Source organism: Poecilia reticulata, linkage group LG4, assembly GCF_000633615.1.
Source record: "Poecilia reticulata strain Guanapo linkage group LG4, Guppy_female_1.0+MT, whole genome shotgun sequence".
Lineage (NCBI taxonomy): Eukaryota > Metazoa > Chordata > Actinopteri > Cyprinodontiformes > Poeciliidae > Poecilia > Poecilia reticulata.
The window spans coordinates 11,900,787-11,922,614 of NC_024334.1; the positions used below are offsets into that span (position 1 = coordinate 11,900,787).

The 21,828-nt window shown below is 36.8% G+C and overlaps 1 protein-coding gene across 9 annotated transcripts in view; it reads left to right on the forward strand.

Moving 5' to 3' along the window:
- Positions 1–21,828, forward strand: part of pde4cb (phosphodiesterase 4C, cAMP-specific b) — a 118,745-nt gene that overhangs the window by 91,015 nt on the left and 5,902 nt on the right. For 6 of the 9 annotated variants that reach the window (XM_008406597.2, XM_008406599.2, XM_008406600.2 and 3 more), the window contains 14 exons: positions 4,536–4,727; positions 6,089–6,130; positions 8,012–8,048; positions 9,970–10,043; positions 10,128–10,177; positions 11,164–11,276; positions 14,686–14,779; positions 17,665–17,837; positions 17,915–18,013; positions 18,440–18,604; positions 18,707–18,806; positions 19,429–19,583; positions 20,716–20,838; positions 21,590–21,772. In XM_008406597.2, the coding sequence (XP_008404819.1) occupies positions 4,536–4,727; positions 6,089–6,130; positions 8,012–8,048; positions 9,970–10,043; positions 10,128–10,177; positions 11,164–11,276; positions 14,686–14,779; positions 17,665–17,837; positions 17,915–18,013; positions 18,440–18,604; positions 18,707–18,806; positions 19,429–19,583; positions 20,716–20,838; positions 21,590–21,772 (1,600 nt within the window). The remainder of the gene's footprint in view (positions 1–4,535; positions 4,728–6,088; positions 6,131–8,011; positions 8,049–9,969; positions 10,044–10,127; positions 10,178–11,163; positions 11,277–14,685; positions 14,780–17,664; positions 17,838–17,914; positions 18,014–18,439; positions 18,605–18,706; positions 18,807–19,428; positions 19,584–20,715; positions 20,839–21,589; positions 21,773–21,828) is intronic. The other 3 variants (XM_008406601.2, XM_008406602.2, XM_008406598.2) reach the window with 1 other exon arrangement.

The following is a 21,828-nucleotide window of genomic DNA, read 5'->3' on the forward strand; positions in this document are numbered from 1 at the left end:
CACAAAAGTCTTTAGGCGTAAAGCAAGCAAATGGTCGCTCACGCACATGTGCATCCTCGTGTTTTTACATTTGGCGCTAAACTTGCTGGATCTCTCTGCAATGGTCTGCGCTAACCTGGCCTTCCTGGTGTGATGTTTCTGGCTCCTTCAGCCGATTCCCACGCTCTGAGGAAAGAAAAGACACAGGAGGAAGAGTATATGTGTGTGAGTTTTGACCTTTGTCCCTCTGTCTGTGTCATCTCCCCATAAATAAAGCCCCTCTGGCCTCGATGGTCATTTTCTGAGTCATTCTTCACATATATAGATGAAAGTTTCTTAAATCCCTGAGCTGCGACTCCCAGGAGCCTCTTCACAAACACACAAGGCTGGACAGCAACTGGAGCCGATGGAGATTTTCCCTTTTGACGTCTTTTCAAGTTGAAATTAAGCTTTGAAAACAGAGATCCCAAATGAAGAAGATGACTCAAGTTGGAAGATTGTGACTTGCTCTAGTTTAAAGAAACAACTCAAAAATACGCTACGGTTTAGTTTTAATAGATGTTTTTGGTAATCATCCTTTAAATGGCCCAGTCAAAGACCAGATCTACGTCCATTTGAGATCTTGCAGTGAGTTCATGTTCCAGAGGTTCACTGTCCATTGTGATCAAGCTTGACTTAGTTTTCATTAGTTTCCACCACATCTGGTTTTCTAGAAAGAAAACCAGATGTGGTGGAAACAAAAACATCTAGATTAATGCCAAGACTGGCTGCACCTTCAGATTTTTTTTTTTTTTAAATGTTGAGAAGGAGATCTTTGTAAAGTTTATGCTTGCAACAATTAGAAACAGACAAATCCTTTTGAAAAGCTGTTTATTTTCAATGGAACCACTCTGATTCTTTGTTGGTTTTTTAGTGCTTTTTGTTTGTGTGTAAATTAATTAAACATCTTATCACGACAGACAACCCTGACGCAGGAAAGAAATTTGATATAAAGTGAATAAAAACAGATTCAAACAACTTTTTCGATTAGCTTTTCTGGAGAATAATTCCTCCTCAGGCTGTAAACTAAACATCCTGTGAACAAAACGGGGAGGTGAGGATGTGGGTGTTCGGGCAACTCTTTGTTTATGGGAGAGGAAAGTTTAGTAAAATAGACTTAAAGCGTGCGAGAAAAAAGCTGTAATGTACGTCAGAGAAATGGAGAACAATGCAGAAGGCAGGAGACGGCCGAGGTCAAATGTTCACGCATGTTTTAAATGAAACGGCCTTCCTGTCGGTCTGTATGCTTTCAGTGTTGAAAAGAAGTCAGAAATATAGTCTAAAAGAAGATGTAAGATCCAAACATTTAGATGTTTCCCCCATCAAATCTTATTGGTTGACAAAAGCTGACAGAAAAGTTTGCGAGTGGAAACGACTCGGTTGTTGCAGTTCCTCATATTGTTCACTAGTGGGCGCTGTGTTCCCGTCTAAAGGCTGGTGAGGCGCTGCTTTGCTCTTCATCATGACTGATAAATTCATTCTGGACATTTTGTAGCTGAAAGAAAATCCTGAATTTGTTACTACAGCTAAATGTGACACGTTAGCAAAAGACCAACACATTAATTCATCATATAATTGTCTTAAAAATCAGCTTTCAGTCTGGATTTTGCTGAAATAAATGGCAAATAAAAGCCTGAAGGCAGACATTGATTCCAATTCTCCTTCTATTGAAAATATGCAGCGTTTTATGTTTTATAATTTTACAGTTTTATTATGAGTGCAAGGATTAAAACACAAAATATCGTGGAAGAAATTATTTTTAAAAATTATTTAACCATCAATTAAACAGGTTATACAACTAAAAAATTGTGTTAAATAATGTTTATCTTTCTGTTTATTAAGAAATGCTGCATTTATTTATGAATCTGCTTTTGTGACTGTGTATGCCTGCAAGCATGTTTAACAATAATGCATCTGTTTATTTATTTCTCATGATTTTGACTTTAAAAGTCAAAATTCTGAGAAAAAGTCAGAATCCCAAATCCTCTTCTGCAGTTCTAAGATTTATTTCCGGATTACCTTTTTCTTGCAAAATTCATGTATCAACAATAAAGTATGCTGCACTTCATTTAATTAAGAGTGGCTAAGAGAAGCTGTATAAAGGAGACAGATGATGAAAGGAGAAAAATAGGGAATATACTGTAAAGACGTCGGGAGGTGAGCTTTTCCTCGGAGTTACCTTGTAGGATTTAAAAATAGATTCTCTCGTAAACATGGCTTTGAAGGAGAAATCATCTCAGCTGCCTGCAGAGTGAGGGGAGGGGGCATATCTACGTAAGCATCGCCACTAGTCTCCCAGTTCACCTCTTTCCTGTCAGGTAGATCTATTTTTAGCCTCTGACGTCACTGGGCTCCTCTGATGGAGCCTGTCACGGCCCACTACACAGATCCAAGGGAGGGGGAAGCGGGGTGCCGCTGCTGGGTGGGGGTGCTGTCATTGAGGTAAACCCTGCTGCTGAAGCCCCGCCTCTCTCCGCCTCGCCGCACCAATCCGCGGCGAGACGCTAAACGCATCAGTGTGCTGGATGCAGCCTTCACAGCTACTCCTCCTCGTCTCTCCATCTCTATCTGCTTCTGTGAATTGGACTGAGTCCATTCACAGTGAGTTGCATAATAGCACTCCTTCATTTATCTGAACTATTACTGGTGAAGCCCTGCAGGCAGGGCTAAAAATAGCCAGAGAGGCAACCTCGGTGCTCTGGTTTCTATTGATATGACCAGGGAAGGGAGGAGAGCAGCTGAACATGGCTGAGAATGGATCCCATTGACAGAAACGCCCTGAAATAAATGCACAAAAGATCTGCTGAGGTTTCCGTTTAGTGCTGCTGCACAGTCACATGTCGGGTTTTAAGGCATTTGCATTTATTTCTAGCATTTTCAAGCAAACAAAATGGGTGTTCAGATTCTAAATCCTGATCAGAAGAATCTATTTTTGTCTTTAGCCAGCCCAAAGAAGATGTTGTAGTGTTTGATTGGAAGCACCAGACCCAGTTAAAGATGCAGAGTAAAGATTTATTTCTGATCCTGCCTTTGAAATCTGGTTGCTAAACTCTGATGTTCTTCTCCTAACCGTCATTGACCCGTGCTGGAGCTGTTATCATTGGTGCCTGGGTTTTTAGGTCATAATGTGCTGATGTAACGCGCCGGTGTTGACGTCAACACGGAGTTAGCAGACAGAAAGATGTGCGTATGTGTATGTTTGATTGCGAACAGCCAGTAATCACAAGGTGACCCGTTCTGCAACCGGGCGGGCGTTTTTCACAAGTTCGCCTTTGGTTCTCGAACTTCATTCTCCATTTCTGTCGGGTTGTGCTCCAAATGCATTTGTGTCAGTTATACAAACATACCAGGGCCTTTGATGATGCATCAAAACTGTGCTAATACACTGTAAAACATCTGAAGGTGGTTTAACTTCATCATGAAAATCCACCTGCTGTCTTGAAAATGCAATTTAAGTCGACAAGAAATTTGTTTTGGTTTTAACTCAGAAATTAAAGTTCATGAAGTCGATTTAACAACAAGAGACAAGTTCTCTAAACATTGTTTTTTAAGTTCATTAATCTTGAATTGTGAGTTTTAACTTAATGCTGCAATATAAACCAAAAAATTATTTTACAATATGGAAGAAAAAAAAAAGCCCTCACCAGTTAAAGAGCTATTTCTGTTATTTTACTCACAATGACAATAACATAATTATAAAAATATCTACTTATTTTACTTTAGAATAATTTAAATTCTTGCTTTAAGTTGCATGAACTAAATTTCTGATCTGATAATGAATTAATGGGCATTTAGTGCGAACAGGACATAAAAATAAACATTTTCCTTAATATCACAACACTCAGATCAATCTACGTGTTGTGTTAAAAACAAGCTGCTAAGCATTCTGGGAAATAGTTCCCACTCCTGTCTTTTTCTTCTCTCAGTTTTTTTAAGTGGTTCCCTAAAAACTCAGTTTATTCAACTTTTAGAGGTTTGACAAAATTTATAAAAAGTTAAAACTGTAACTTTATCTTTCACAAACTCACATTTAGGTTCAAAATCTAAAACTGGTTAAATTTATTTGACTTAAACAGTAGAAGATAGTAGACACAACTAAATGAAGCTCAAATGTTTTACAGTGTCGGATAAGTTGTTTTACAACTAAATAGTTTGATTTACTGATTTTCTGCAAATTTAACCAAAGTAATCAACAATAATATTCACACCAACCCTCAGTATCACATGACCTTTTCATTGCTTAAACTTTTCCATTTTATTGACGTGTTATAGTTGGAAATTGAAGGTTTGAACATGATTTATAATTTATTTCCATTATTTCACCACGTCAGACTTTAATTTTTTCAGCTGAAAGTTCACTTGTAGATTTTCAGCATTTCCACACATTTATCCAAATGGGTGCAATCTTGACCCAATACGAAGTTAAACTTGGCATAATTTCGTTAAAATTGTTAAAAATCCATGAAAAATCAGATTGTGTTGTAACTCTTGTTGGGTATTTTGTTGTCCTTTTGCAGTTTTGATGTGGAGAATGGCCTGTCGGTGGGTCGTAGTCCACTGGACTCTCAGACGAGCCCGGGATCCGGTCTGGTGCTTCAGGGCAACTTCCCTCACAGTCAGCGCCGGGAGTCTTTCCTCTACCGCTCCGACTCAGACTTCGACCTGTCGCCCAAAACTATGTCTCGCAACTCGTCCACTGCCAGCGACCTGTGAGTAAATAAACACGCTGCGTTACTTTAGTTTGTCGTCATAAAGGCCTAGAAGAGGATGTGCGACAAATTAATAAGACGCCTTTAATTGAGTCTTTTCAAAACAATAATCTCAAGAATAAGAAAAAAAACTAATTGGTCTTCAGAGGCAACAGATCACTACTCCTAATTATAACTCATTTTTTAAATCAGTTAATATCCGTTAGGTTCAAATGGGCGGCATCAGCGTTACTGCAGTACTTATAGATCATTTAAGTCGAGATGAACTGATCAGTCAGTCAGATATGATTGGTGACTATAAGGTCAAACACTGAAAAGTCTTTCTTTTTTGGTTCTGTAAAAATGTCAACCACTTTTTAGAATTTGAATAAAAACCAAAATGGGACCAAAGTTTTATGTTTCTCTTCCTTTTCTGCTGGATACCAAACTATGTACAACTCTATGAAAAACTAAAGACCACTAAAAATTATCATCCGTCTGCAGAAATGCACAGTTCCCAACCAAAAACAACCAATCACAGCCAGGAAGAGGGTCTTAGCGGTGTCAATCAAACTCATGTATGCGCTGCTAAATGTGCTAATAGCTGAATCTGCCGTCACCAGTGATTATGCTAATTAGCCTGAGCATTCCTGACAGACAGGAATAAGCTGCAATGTTGCTGCAGTGTTGTGTACAAAAGCTTGATTGACAGTGATAAGACCCGCCTCCTGGCTCTGATTGGTTGTTTCCAGTTAGAATTGGGAGAAGACAGAGGAGTTTATTGCTCTCATACTGCCCTGTCATGACTTAGTGTCAGTTTCAACATACAGCTCTGGAAAAAATTAAGAGGCACTGAAAATGATCATTTTCTCTGATTTTACTTTTTACAGGTATATGTTTGAGTAAAATGAACATTGTTCTTTTATTCTATGAACTACTGACAACATGTCTCTGAAATTCCAAGCAAAAATGTAGTAATTTAGAAACAACAGTAAGAATGTTTTAACTCAGAAATCAATATTTGGTGAATTAGTCGGGTTTTCAATGGGGTTCAGTGCAGTGGGCTCTTTGTTTTTTCCAGAGCTGAATGTGAACCTGCAGGAAAGTTTTTATGTTTTACATCTTTACACTTTATTAAAAGCTATCATCAAACCTGCATCTCTACATTTTACTCTCATTTAAATGTTTTGTTTTTAGGTTTTATTTTGCAGTTTTTAGGAACACAACTGAAGATTCAACTTCCAGCAGATTAAAGTTTTGCCCTTAGTTTATGTTCATTTGTTCACACAAAGATTTCTCTGTGCAGCTAGAGTTTGTTTAGAGCTGCTCACTGTATGAATAGGGTCCCGACCACCAATAGCTGTTGCTCCTTTGTTTTGAAGGGAGGAAGGATTGAAGCATTGGGAAGTTAATTGGCTGCCTCGGTGAGACAACGTGTGAAGATTCCTGTGTTTTTGCTTTCCTGTCTGTCCCCTTTGGGCTTCCTCGTGTATCCTGACCCTTCTGCTGCCACTCCTCCTTGAAGTCCTAGCAAGCATTCAACAGAACTGAAATCAACCATATTTCATTTTTCGCTTGGCGAATGAATTTGACACTGATTTCAGGAATGTTTGCTAAAAAGTGATGCACATATTGGCCTAATTTTCCCTGCAGCATGATGTATGAAGGTGCTTAAAGGGAAAGTTCAACTCTTTGAAGTGGAGTTCTGTTAAAAAAAGTAAATATCTCACCTGCAGAGAAGACACTGCTTTCCGAAAAACTCTAAAGTTGGTGCAATGCAGCCAAACACAAAGTAGTGCACAACTGTGAAATGGTAATAAAATTATAGGTTTTATTTATTTTATTTCAGTTTTTATTTCTCACTTCAGAAATCACCTATTTGCTAATCTGAGATTCATATCAGATTTAACCAGAATTAACTCTGAGAGTTATTTGGCCCAGCTGAAATTTCACTGCAATTTCAGCTGCAAATCATTTGTTCACCAGTTCTGTATGGAAGCTAGATCTTGCCAAAACTGACAGTAAAATACAGTAGTAATATAAATGAATGAATTACTTGATAAAGCAATTAAAATGTCAATAGTTGCATCAAAACCGACTTCTTCATCTTGTTTCATTCAGTGAAACATGAATTAATATTGTTTATTATATTCAACAATGTTAATTTAAAAATATCACTATTATTTAATTTTTCATTCTATTTCCAATCTTATAGTTTTAATAGTTTTTTTAAATGTTTTTTTAATATTTGATATGATGTCTCTATTCACTGTCACATTTTATTCAACTTTTTTTCTATATTTTGCATTTAGTATTTTTTGTATCTATTTTACTTTCTTTTTTAAACCATACATTGATTTTTTTGTTTCAGTGATGATGTTAAATGCAAATGACAAACATATATTACACATCACAATGAAATCAGATGGGAAAGTTATTATTTTTAATTCTTTTGGGTGGAATATTTGACACATTAATTACTTTATCAAGGCATTTATTTAACTTAAAGCTACTATTTGAATCAGGTTACTGCTAAAGATAATTCGTTCCTCTGGATTTTATTTATTGGTATGAGAGTATAAAAATAGATTCTGTATTTTTTGTTGCTTTTCACAGTTATGCACTACTAAGGTTGTTGTGTCGCATAAATCAGAATAAAACACACCGTAGCTTCTGGTCGCATCGGAACAAGATGTGAACAAATCCAAAGGGTGTGAAGACTTTTAGGAGAAGTTGTGCGTCGGACACTTTTGCTTCTGCAGATTGTATTTGAAGTCTTTAGTGTGACATAAGTCGATTTTTTAAATTTTCATGGGAGCAAAGACGCGTAGGAACTGCAGGGAAGATATTTTTTATCCATTCAGAAAACGGCAGAACTTTCCCTTTACGGTGCATGCTGTGGCACCTTTCCACACAGCACTCAGAGCATGAACACTGCTCCTCGCCTGCTCTTTGTTCTAAATGCAAACCTGTTTCCGAGGCCTTGTGTGATTTTTGAGCTGAAAGAAACACAAGTCAGACTCTGGATTTTCACTGACACATTTCCAGACATTTAGTCAAGGGAATTTTAGGACTTCATGCCCTTTAAAGCTTCACCAGCTGTTGAGATGAACTGCATTTATGTAAATAATACCTTTCCCTTTACCCAGTGTTTAGCTCAGACCAAACATGTTTTCAGCAAACTGCAACTTTCCTCCAATATCCTCATGTACTGTCTATTTGTCTATTTGTCTTTGAGAATTTTGGTTCGTATGGTTTTCCTTTTACATGACTTTTTTACCAGATGTTTGTGTGTGATGTTTCAGGCATGGAGAAGACATGATAGTGACTCCATTTGCGCAGGTTAGTCCCACTATTACTTATCATTTAAAGTTAATTTTCATCATATTTGATCAAGAAATGTAGGACATCTAACATTAATCAACTCTGGAAAAGACGATTATTGATAGATATGTCAGTTAAGCCTTTAGTGGAACCATAAAAGCGTTATTTACGAGTCCCTTTAGGATTTTTTACCATCAAAATCACTGGTCATGTGGTGCTATATGTTTTTTCCTCATTGAATACCTTCCAAAATTTTCACAATGGAGCAAAAAAGTTGAGAAAAATAAGAAGCAAACAGATTAAATACTAAATTTTTAGTATTTAATGATCTTAATTAGCTTGATACCTGCAGGCACGGATATAATCCATTTATTTATGTCAATAATTTGGCGTTTTGTTACTCTCCATATCGATCAGAGTATAACTTGGTATACTTAGGTCAAGTATAACTTGACATAAAGCGAGAATAAGGCAGCAGTTTAGCTAAAGTAAGAAATACTGCCACCTGCAGGTGGGAGGTAGCAGTCACCTAAATCCATTTTTTTTTTTTTTTTTACAATTTTTGCTTGAAATTTTACCAATTAAACATTAGAGGGACTGTTTTACTGACATTTTATGCACAACAAAGCATCAAATATTAGGAAACTTTTAAGTTAATTATGTTTAGACTTTATTGGATTGTTATAACCTTTCTATATGGCTGACAAACTAAGAACAATGTTTAATACGAATTGTGCCATTTTCTGCTGAACTGTGTTCCTGAGGTAATTGAAGATTATTTTTGCAGTTTTATTTAAATTCATATTGGGAAAAGGTTGTAATTCTGTCCATATAATCGATGTGATGTTGGAGGTTACTCATCAGTCTGAGAAATAAGAGATGGTTCATTTTTCACAGAAAACACCCACACACATTCTCTTTGTACTGCACAGCTTGTTCTGACTATTTATCTCCTGAGCTTTCTGTGTGTACAAGGGATTTTCCAATCATTTACTCTGGGTTCACCTGCAGGAAACACAAAACGCATTTTTTCTTTCTCCTATAAACGTCTACACACTCATTTATGTTGAGTTTGAAGTAGATTTTTGCAGCTTTAGACCCAAAATCTACATTGAGTTGTGCATTTGTTGTTTAATGTGTTAAAACCAATTTCCTTTTTTACATTTGGAGGATTCAGATTAGATGATTTGTCTGTAAAAAATACTAGTGATATTTAAATCCTAAAGATAATGTCTGATAAATCTAAATGGAGACGAGCCGGTTACTGACATCAAGCTAAAATATCAAAACTGCTACACCTTTTATTTGCTGTTCCTATAATTTAACATATTCAGAGAAAATAGCAGGATGTTCAGAGTTTTCTCCAGCAGAATAATGCAACCTTGCCCCTCCCCCACCTGTTTATTTGCAGTGCAGGTTAGCTGGCTGAAAGAATTGCAATATAGGAGAAAAAAAGAGTCAATAAAACACGGCGGAGGCATCATTGTCCTGTGGGGATGCATGACGCATGCAATCAATATTAATAGCGTAAAACTGTTTTGAAACATTTGCCAAATTAAGAGGACAAATATACAAAAGTGAGTTTGGAAAAGTAAATTTGTGCAGAAAAAGGCTAAACAATGAGAAGTTATGATAATAACTCATTTTCTCATATGTGTTTGTTTGTCCTCTAAGAACTGTTATCTATTGCAATTTCCAGCAAAATATCTATGAACTTCTTTTTAAATAATCTTCCAGCGCAAACTAATTAATTTAAAGAATCATACGATCACATTTGCACGAACAACTGCAAAAGTTTGGAGAAAAATGTGTTTCTGCTCTGACAAGCTGTTAACTTTGTTTTGTCAGAATAAAAACGCTAATACAGAAGTGTGTGGTTGTATCACGTCTTTAAAAAACGTGTAACACTCCTTTAAGAAGCTTTCTTTGCTTTCTGCAGGTTCTGGCCAGTCTGCGAACAGTAAGAAGTAACGTTGCTGCTCTGACACATCTCCAAGATCGTGTGGTGAACAAGTAAGAGCAGAGTTAAGGTCCGAATGACAAACTGCTGGATGGTTTTGTTAATTTGACCAAAACTTGACCTGTTTCCTGCTCCAGACGACCATCGAGCGCCAGTCAGCCGCCGCTGTGCAAACCGTGTCTCTCAGGTCAGTTTATGATGAAGGTACAGCTGCAGATAAACCTGTTTGGTTGTAAAGTTTTTTGGTTTTATTGCAACTTTCTCTTTTCAACTGTGTTCAGGCTTGTAGCTCTTAAGTTTGCATACCCTGACAGAATTTATAATTTCTGATTATATTGTAAAGAATGTGAATGATGATAAAAATAAAAAAAATTCTCTCATTTTTATTAAACTCTGATCAAAAGCTTATTTAAAGTCTCTGGTCTTGATGGCATTTTCCAAGTTCCAAGTCTTTGGATGGTTTTAGTTTGGATGAATCTTAATTCTAGTTTTGTTTGAGAAAATGTCAATTTATCTGTTTTAAAAACAATGGAAATGTTGATTGGGACTTATCTGTGTTTCATGCTTTCTTTACTTTTAGGTTTTGTGGCTCAAAAATGTTATAAAATGTATTATTTCACTACTGATGCACAAATGTGTATGTTGTTATTTGCCCAAATTAAAATCTGAGCAAAACATGTGATACATATTGACTTTCACATCTTACATTTAATGTTTTCTGTTTTATTCTTTATGTTTTTGAACGATTTTCTGTATAAATAAAGGTAACGATTAAACTATTTATAAAAAAAACAGTGTAATCAATAGATTAAGTTTATTTGTACAGCACATTTCAGTAACAAGGCAGTTCAAAGTGCTTTATGTCAAAAGCAAAAAAATACAAATTCATAAAAGACACCAATCAGTCAACAATTCAGAAAACTATTTAAGCTTTTTTTTACACATTTGTAATGAGTTTATTGAACTAAACTTGGGACAGGTTCAAGATAAATTTTGTGTTTTCCCTTTATGAGATAAACAATCGGTGGATTAAGAGACGTTTTAATTAAATTTTTGTTATAAAGTTGGAAATTACATCCTGATAATCCTTGAAACTGGAACTCGTTTCATTCGGGAGGTAAACCTTCTGCTGTCCCACCTTTTTCTTGAAAAGTGTTTTTCTTGACCTTTCAGAAGAGCCCTATCAGAAGCTCACGATGGAGACTCTGGAAGAGCTGGACTGGTGTCTGGACCAGCTGGAGACGCTGCAGACGAGACACTCAGTCAGCGAAATGGCGTCCAATAAGGTAAACGGACTTCCTGTTCGCCGCCACGCAACACAACGCAGCTACAGCTGTTCCTAAACGTCTTACAGGGTCTGCTTATGCACTGTTTGGCTCATTAATGTTATTTTCATCAGGTTTTTAAAGCATGATTTGTCCTTATAGCTGCAGTATGCAACTTTTATTTAAAATATGTTTTTTACTTATATGTCTCATACTGTCACCATTTTGTGACAGTATGAGACAAATAATCAATGAAAAAATCAAGCTCCTCCATCTCCTCTCTGAGCTAATAGTGCTGTCTGCAGAAAGGCACGGTTCCCAAACAAAAACAACCAATCAGAGCCAGGAGGAGGGTCTTAGCGCTATCAATCAAATTTGTGCATGTGCTGCTAATTGTGCTAATAGCTGAGAAATAACCTACAGTTCCAGGAAAACTGTTTATCCACCTTCATCAGTGGTCCTGGTAGCCTGAGCATTCCTGGAAGAAGCTGCAAAGCTAGTGCAGTGTAGCATACAAAAGAATGATTGATAGCGATAAGACCCGCCTCCCGGCTCTTATTGGTTGTTTCTAGTTAAAACTGGGAGCACTGGGAGCAGACATCTTTCATACTGTGCTGTCATAGCAGTGTCAGTTTAGACTACTTAAAGTGATCAGTTTCTCTGATTTAACTTTTTATAGGTTTATGTTTGAGTAAAATGAACATTGTTCTTTTATTCTATGAACTACTGACAACATGTCGGCGAAATTACAAGCAAAAATTTAGTATTTATTTGCAATAAATTAGAAATGGTCAAAATAATGAAAAAGATGCAGTGCTTTCAGAACTCAAATAATGCAAAGAAAATAAGTTCATATTCATTTAGACACAACAATACTAATGTTTTAACTCAGGAAGAGTTCAGACATCAATATTTGGTGGAAAAACCAGGAGGTTTTCAATGGGGTTCAATGCAGTGGGCTCTCAATTTTTCCTGAACTGTATTTGAAAAATTTATTTAAATAAAAGTTACGTCCTGCAGCTTTAAAGAATTAATTTGTCATATTTTCTGCAGCATAAAATCTTATTTATATTGCTTGAAAAAGTGACTTTAAGACCCAATATGAACAAAGTATGTATTATGAAAAGATTCACCAGGGTTTTATCACATCCCTCCTCTAAAAGAGTCAATTAGCATCACTCCTTTCTGTTTCTCCGCTCTGTGTGGTTTCTCTGTCACACCGTCGGCCAATCAGCTCTCAGCTTTCCACCCAGCCTCTGAAGCCAGTTGAATATGATTGGTCGGAGGGAGACGGGGGGGGCTGGAGGCTGCATGCAGGACTGAGAGGAGAGTTCCTCGCAGAAACTCCCTTCGTCCCTCTTTCTCATTGACAGTGTGCAGCCGTAGCTGGATAGGACGCTGCAGTCAACACCCTCCCTATTGTTCCTGATGCTGGAGATCTCTCCATCCCATCCCTGTATCCCCCAAACTGATCAGCATCGGGACTGTGGCAACTAGGACTTGTATATGGATTCTTTTTTTCCCATCAGGCACTCCATGCTGCAGGACATGCAGGATATTTGCCGTATTTTATACAGCATAAAATCTTATTTACATTGCTTGGAAACAGCTGATTGGTAACAGGGAAAACTCGGATTTCTACTGCAACTGAGCGCAGCATGCGTTGGCTGACATGCTTCTGCTGGCAGTTTGGGTTTGTCTGTGCTGGAGACTCAGACAGGTGAGTGACAGCGAAGTGGTTCAGGTGGTTCAGGCTTTGCAGAGGTGAGGCTGAGGGGGGATCTTAGACATGATGTTGAATGAGGCTGACTGTCAGATCTTTTCAGAACTGGACCTGCAAACAGGCTGATGCAGATGCACTGTGAAAAGCTGAATAAGTATTTATGTTGCATGCAATAGATTCTGCGTTTTTGTGCTTGTAAGTTCAGGAAAAGTCACGGCAGAGTAAGTAATATAGGTCTGTCACCTTTAGGATGTTTTTGGACACACCCGTATTTGTGTCACTCGCCTCAGCATCCCGACCGTTTGCCTCCACGTGCTGAAGCCGTTACATAATCAGTGTGGACATCGCCACGGCGATAAATTCATGAAGGCACACTGAACATTATTGCTTCCCAAAAAAACTTCCTGGCAGGAACAACATCACCGTTTAACTTTTTCTTCTTTTGCGTTGTAATTGAATACAGAGCAGAATGTTTAAAATATACAGTGACTACAGTAATGACAAAGGTAATAAATGATTGTTTCTGCATGATCAGACTCAAAAAAGCTCTTTAAAAACCCTTTGAACTACAAATGTTGCAAATATCTGCATTGCGTTCAGCAATCTGGAGCATATTGCTTTCAAACTCATTCAATAAATTTTAATATTATTGAAAAGTTCAGCTATTTTAGGAACTTTATCACAGATGAATATTTTTCATTTAAAGCTAATACAATATGACATTTAAAGTTACAATATTACATCAGACCAATAAAAAAAAAGCAACTTTTAGAATCACAATGTGGGATTAGTGAAAAGTATGTTTAACATGGCTAGAGGTTATTTTCAAAAGATGTATATTATAATTTAATGAGTATGACTGTACAGATTGATTTTGCCCATTCTTTTCAGTCACATTCTGCTTATTGTAGGTGACTTTGACTGATGAAGATATGAAATAAATGATTTATATTATTGTTTGTTGTGTCACCAAATTTACCACAGGTACCTGCCACAGAAACTATTGAAGAAAAAAAAATCATTCAGACATTATTGCAAATAAAAATGGTTCACCTGTAAAAAGAGTCCGTGGGGATTATTAAAAGCGAATGATGTAACTTCCTAACATTCCTAATCACAGAATATTAGCCAGCAGTATATTAAAGGTCATTTTAGGTAATGTTAGCTAACATGGTAACAACAGCACATTAGCACCTTTTGGCATAGCATATGAAGTAAGATAATGTTAATGTCTTTTAAAGTTCTTCTTAAAACCCATTTATTTTACTTGGCTTTCAACACCAGCGAGATCTAGTTTTAAATTGTATGTTTTCGTTTTTAAACTGTAAGAGTTTTTTTTTAGTTCTTTTTTTTTTTTGTTATGTTGTGTTTACTGTACAGCATTTTGTATCAGCTGTGGTTGTTTTAAAGTGCTTTATAAATAAAGTTGGATTGGATTGGATGTTAGATAATTTACTAGTGTTAGCCAACATGCTAACAGTAGCATTTTTTTCTCATTTTAGCTTTGCAGGTGAAGTACGGTAGATTAATATTAGATGACTTGCTTGTAGTAGCTGCTAGCCAACATGCTAACCATAGCTTGTTAGCGGGCTAGCAAATTTTACCATATTTGGTCAATTTATGTACTAGTTTTAGTCAATAATGTAAGGTTGGTTTTTTTAGGCTACCCACTCATTTTTTAATTTTTTTGTTTTTTGTTTTTAACAGTTTAAGAGGATGCTAAACCGTGAGCTGACGCAGCTGTCAGAGACGAGTCGCTCAGGGAACCAGGTGTCAGAGTTCATCGCCAGCACTTTCCTCGGTAAGTTTGTCGCATGATAACAGAGTTTAAAATTGAGCTTAGGGACATAGGCGACTATTAATTTTTGTAGTGACAAATGAGTGTTTTATTTGTCAAGAAGAGGTGATTCCGACACAAAATTAAAATGCTGGTAGACTGCTATTAACACCAGAGACAAATATATTAAAATCTGTGAGAGGAGATTATGACAATGTGATCGTGCTGCATCTGTGGTGCCACTCATCCTTAAAATAGACGCAACTGCATGCATTTTTCCTACATTTGAATGGTGAATTAATAAAAGGATTATTAGCTGATTAGATTTTAGAAAAATCATAATTTTTATCAACTATGCTGATTGTCCAGGTTAGCATCCCTTGCAAACATCTTAAAAGCATTTTCCGTGTTTTGTCATGTAAATTAAATGTATTTTATTCAGATTTTATGTAATAGGACAACATAAACTGAAACATTTATGAGAGCTGAATACTTTCACAAGGCACTGTTTGTGCAATATACATTTGCTGAGTTGTGCAACATGATATGGTAGATATAAAACATTGCAGAAAATAATGAGCTGTGTTTTCTTGGGCTTTATATGGATGTGTTTGGAGACGAAAGCCTTGAGTCATATTTAGAAAAAGAACTGCTTAGAAATGAGTAAAAAAGGATAAAATATTGAAATGATTAAAAAAAAGAAAAGAGAAAAATTAAATATGGATCAAGAGGAGGAAAATTATAGAAAATAGAGAGGGTCTTGCACATAAAGAAGAAGGAACAAATATTTTTGTCGAAATAAGGCGTCGAAAAGAGCATTTTCTGAAGGAGAGGACAGACTGGGAAGGTGAGGATTTTTCCGTCTGAAGCAGGAGGAGGTGCGGCAACAGACAGCATTCCCGGACACATTGTGTGGCGTTGTCGTGGCAACTAGGTTGAGTATTATCTGACGGCGTGTTGCATCAATAGCAGGCTCAGTCTTCAGCAGCCCCTCTGGCAGGATGGTCCAGCCAAACGAGGATGGAGCCATCAGTCCGGTTCCGTTGTGAGATGAAAGCCTCAAGCCTGGCCGCGTTTGGAGATGAACCCCGTGGCTGTGGGCGTGAGGAAGAGGAGGCACTGTGAGAGAGGTGAGAGAGGCCAGACAGTGCCTCTTGTGAGGATGTTGTTAGGATCGGTGATGCGTCTGAACGCTGGCGTGTGCGCCTGTGTCGGGCAGCCGCTGCTGCAAGGCTAATGAAACCAATTACAGCTGGAAGATACAAAGGATAACACGCGAACGTGAGGTGAAGAAGTCAAAGCAGGAGGATCGCGTTTGGTTTGTACAAAAATGGATGAGTCATTTTAACGCGAGCGAGTCTGCTGGGACAGCACCTTTTATCATCTAATGGTATGGAGATCATGTCTGCTGTGTTGGTACAAAACCTTCTGCAGATTTTTTGTTATAAAATCCACTTTTTATTTAATTTTTTTTTTATGAGTCCTTTTCCATTTTGGAAAACATGAGAAGCTTTTTGTAATCTGGATTAAAACAACCAATGTTTCTGCTTTCTGTGACTCAGTCCTCAGAAACAGGACAAGCAACATTTTCTCCAGCTTTTCTACACTCCTGAAGTTGGTGTTTATTTTGCCTCTGATGCAACGCGAGTTGTTCACAAGGTCATTGTTCTGTGTTATGCTGAAAAGATGCCAACATGCATGCACATCCGTCATAGAAACATATTCTGAAAGATGGAAACTATAATCTGATTGTTGTGGTCAATTTTCTCTAGTTTTTGTAAATATTTGTCCTATGAACATATTTTTATATCTAATTCTTATTTCTCTTTAAAAACTAAATTAGAACATCTAAGATCCTTTTATTTTAGCCTATCTGCTATAACTAATTAGTTAAATTAAGAGTAGAGGTGATGTTGTGGCATATGTGAGAGTACAGACACCACAAAACACAGTTTTAATATTTTAAAATGGAAAAAGACTAGTTGACATTTTAAGCTATCTTTAGCACATTTTATTCAAAATTTACCAGACTATTATTACTTATATTATCACTAATGTTACTACTAAGGTTAACATGGTTTATATCCACCATGTTCCTTGACTGAAACAAGCTGAAAGCTCAGAAAGACAAAACAGAGCAACCTTCCTGTTATCACTTAAAAACTCTGCTCTCTTGCAGCCTAAATTAATAATATAGTTTTCTTTTAAGTGTTTTAATATCTACTTTATACCTCCTTGATTATGAAAATAGCTGCTTTTGCATATTCTTCTCTCAGTAACAGCATCCACACCAAAGAAGGTTTGTTTTTGGAGGGACATCAATGCACTGCTTCATCGTAAAACTAAGGAGGTTCTGAGTTTAAATCAATGCTGCAGCATTTCTATGTTGAGTTTGCATGTTCTGCCCTTGTATACAAAAAGTGTCCTTCCTGTTATCTCCTGAAAGTATTACTCTCTCTCTCTCTCAGCTTTACATATAAGAATCATTTTTGTTTTAAATAGCCTTGTATATCTCAGTGGTACAGAAAAAAAAAGGTCACTGTCACTGGTGAGGATCCACCTGAGGATCATCTCATTTCGGTCAGAAACCAATTTCTTCCAGAGAAAACTGATGAAAAGCTGTTTTCTTCTGCATGTATCACAGCCATTTTATGATTTTGAACAAACTCAGAGACTGATTAAATGTAGATAATCAGTCTCTGTGTTTAGAAGGTGAGCAAGTTGGTTAAATAAAATTAAAAACAAACCTAGAGCTGCTGAAGCTGCAGTAAGACTCCGTGGCTCTGCCTGTCAGTTGCTTGGACCACCTGGAGCAAATGGTTCTGGGAGCTGACACGTTTCCAAACTCATTTGTTGGATCTAGCCTTAACTTTGTATCTGTTTTGTTTCTGTGTTTTTTGATGCTGCAGAGAAGCAACATGACTTGGAGATTCTGTCTCCGCCTTCTAAGGAGAAGGAGAAGAAAAAAAGGCCGATGTCACAGATTAGCGGTGTGAAAAAGGCCACACAAAGCCCAAGCTTAGCGCCTGCTTGCATCCCTCGCTTTGGAGTCAACACACCGCACGAGAGCATGTTGGCAAAGGTAAGATCACACACTAAAACCCCAAAAGAAACACTCAGAAATGTTCGGCGTAATTTACACGTTTTTGCTCTTCGCAGGAAATTGAGGACCTTAATCGATGGGGTATGGATATTTTCAAACTAGCAGAATATTCAGGAAATCGCCCTCTGACGGTGATGATGTACTCCATCTTCCAGGTAGGAAAATCCTGCTGTAAGAAATAGTTTTCTCCACAAATAGCAGAAAGGAAGGAAAATGAAAATGTTAAGTTTAAATGCAAAAACTGGGTGCTGAGTCAAATCACCACGTTTCTGTTGATGTCTGTATTAATATGTTGTGTATATGTGCATTTGTCTGTGCGTGTGTGTTTGCGTACATATGTTTGTACATGTATATGTACTGTGTGTATGTATATGTAGAAATATTTTCAGAATTATATTTCTAGTTTAGCTTGTAAACTAGTACATTTTTCTACACTACATCTTTTTATTCTGTTTTTCATTTCTGTTAACTCTTATTTTGTTCTGTCCACAGCTTAAATTTCTGATAAACGATGATCTTATCTTAATTAAAAGATAGTTTATACAGATAGTTGATGTTTTATTTGCTTGTTCCATTAATAGGAGCGAGATCTCCTGAAAACCTTCAAGGTGCCAATTGACACCTTCCTCACCTTCATGATGACTTTAGAGGACCACTACCATGCGGACGTAGCTTATCACAACAACATCCATGCTGCTGATGTGGTGCAGTCCACCCATGTTCTCCTGTCCACTCCTGCTTTAGAGGTGAGCGCCGTAGTTTCTCTTTTTTTACCCACTCTTTCCACTACGGTTTCGGGTTGAGGTACCGTTAAAGTGACCCAGGTTTGACGTCTCTCTTCATCCAAGGCGGTGTTCACAGACCTAGAGATCATGGCCGCTCTTTTTGCGAGCGCCATCCATGATGTCGACCACCCAGGCGTCACGAACCAGTTCCTCATAAACACAAGTATGTCACTTCCAGTTTCTGCATTCAGCTGGGATAACACATGTAATGTATCCTGTATAAATTCATAAATTTGAGCTGTTTCTCTGCCAATACCTCATTTAGCAGTACATTCACGAGGATGATTAACAGCGCTAACACACTCCTCCTGGTTCTGATTGGTTGTTTTTGGTCAGTAGCATTTTTTTCAGATAGCAATACAAGCACAGGGAGGAGGTGGAGAAAATTAATATTTTCACAGATTTTCTATCTCATAACAAACTGTCACGACATGGTGACAGTTTTAACAAATATGTAAAAAACATTTTTTTTATATATATAAAATGTTCATACAGCAGCTTTAAAATAGGCTTTTGTGTTTAAATGAAAAGTATTTTAAGAGCAAACAGTAAGCAAGTAAAGAGTGTAGTTTATATGTTAAAAAAACAATAAGTATGATTATAATAAAATAGTTATACTAAGTCTGGAGTAATTTATTTAATGTAATTGTAACCATCATACACCTTTCATTATTGTGTAAAACCAAAAGAGAGGCTACAATGGGATTTGGCATTAGTCCCAGTTTTCTGATATTTAAAGTGCTGTTGTTGTTTTATAGTGACAGTTTCCTCCTTCCTTCTTTGAGGTTCTGAATTGGCACTAATGTACAACGACTCGTCTGTGCTGGAGAACCATCACCTCGCCGTCGGCTTCAAGCTGCTGCAGGAGGAAAACTGTGACATCTTCCAGAACCTCAGCAAGAAACAGAAAGACTCACTCCGGAAGATGGTGATTGACATGGTAAGGCTGGGACTCCTTTTCATCCTTACAACTCTGGAAAACTATTTGAAAGTATGAAATTTCATTAAATATGTCCAGGTGTAAATAAGTATGAGAACAGAAGGAAACGATTAGATTTAATTCCGTGTTTCATTGTCGAAATATCTCCATCTGTCCATCTTTGAAGCCTGACCTCAAAAATGTCTCTTGTAAATTTAGGATTAACATTTGTTTTTCAAAAATGAAAAAAATTCTAAAATTTAACTCTAGAAAAGTATGAAATATTGACATGAAAATGGTCTCATAAACTGTCTAGACATGGTGACCGTTATAACAAATATGTAAAAAACATTTTTATATGTATAAAATATTCATACTGCAATGTGAAATTTATATAGATATCACTTTTAAAAACAGGTTAAAACGGCACAAAAATGCTGCACAAAAACGACAGCACAATAGAGTAAGTTGATGAAAAGAGAGAAAAAATAAAAAATAAAAATAATAATAATAAGTAAATAAAATAAAAATAAAATATCACAACAGAAAAGTTACAGTATCAGGACTCTATTTAATGCCAACAAATAAAAATAAGTTTTAAAATGGTTTAAAATGATCCAAAGCCTAATAAATTATAAACTTTCAAATTCATTTCTCGTTTACACAGCAGGCAAATGCGACCCAAATTAAAAAGTTTTTTTACCTAAATGTGACCCATACTTGACTTTTTAATAACGGCCTAATTCTGCTCTTCTGAAAAATCAGATTTGTGCCACTTTCATACGAGGAACAAAATCTGGTACAGTTTTCAAAGCATCTGCAGTCAGAACAGTTATGTCGCCTTAATCCGACTTTTACATTATTAACCTGAGACTTTTATCAAAATTATTCCCCAGAAGAAGCTAGATGGAGCAAATTCATGTCAAAAACAGAAAAGATGTCACAACAAAATGCTTTTCTCAACTGAACAAACTAATAATCATATAGATTCAGTTTATTTCTTTGTGTGATTACTGCATGTAGGTTTTGCAAAAAAGGCCAGATATTCAGACTTTTCATGTCTTAGCACCTTATGAAGGTTGATGCTTAGTGATTTAACAGGTTTCATCTGTTTGGGATGATCTGAGTTGTGCTGCTGCTTTGCTTTGTGCAGGTTCTGGCCACAGACATGTCCAAACACATGAACTTCTTGGCAGACATGAAGACGATGGTGGAGACCAAGAAAGTGACGAGTTTGGGAGTCCTGCTGCTAGACAATTATTCTGACCGCATCCAGGTAATGAAGTGCCAAATAATATGAAATAATTCTGACATTTTATTTTTATTTTAGAAATATTGTGCGTGTTTGTTGTTCAAAAGAAACACTGTTGTGAAGGATTGAAACGCTTTAGCGTGTTTGCTAACTTTGAAAACATTTTTCCCCCTAAATTAATTTTTCCAAATAAATTCTAAACCACTAATTTACTTGGTTTGACATTTGTGTTGAAGTTTTTAGCAACATAAGAATCCTTTAAGTAGACCGTTATATTCATGCTTTTATTTTGAAGTGGGTAAAGACTGTTTATGTTGCAGTCCCACTTCCTCTCCTTGCAAAATGTATTGAGAAAATGGCAAGTATACAATCAAAGTTAAACTTTACAAGTGTGCAAGTGTGCACCAAAAAACAAGTACAGAAGAATACATCACTTAAATGAACAACCAGGACTGATAATTACACACATACATGATGAACTCTACATATATGAATTGTTTTCAAAGCGTCCTCATATTGTGCTTGTGACACATGGTGGGTTTCAACACGGTTGAATTTAGCGCGTTAGCATTAGCTTCCCATAAATACCATGTTGGTGTAGCACTTTAGCATTAGCAGAACTAATGCTTATGATTAGTGCTTTAGTGGATCTGGTTGTATTATTAGCAGAATGAAGTGCTTTCAGTTATTTTGGCTCATAAACACTGTAGAAAACATATTGTTTCATGTACCTTCTGGCTCAGAAGTGTTTTTTGGGGGGTCTTTTTTGCTTCAGGTTTTACAGAACATGGTCCACTGTGCTGACTTAAGTAACCCAACCAAACCACTGGAGCTGTATCGGAAATGGACGGACCGCATCATGGTGGAGTTCTTCACCCAGGGAGACCGAGAGCGGGACAAGGGGATGGAGATCAGTCCTATGTGTGACAAACACAACGCCTCCATAGAGAAGAGCCAAGTAAGTCAAATCTGCACATCATATTGTGGAAAAGTTCATGTTTTTACAAGACAAAT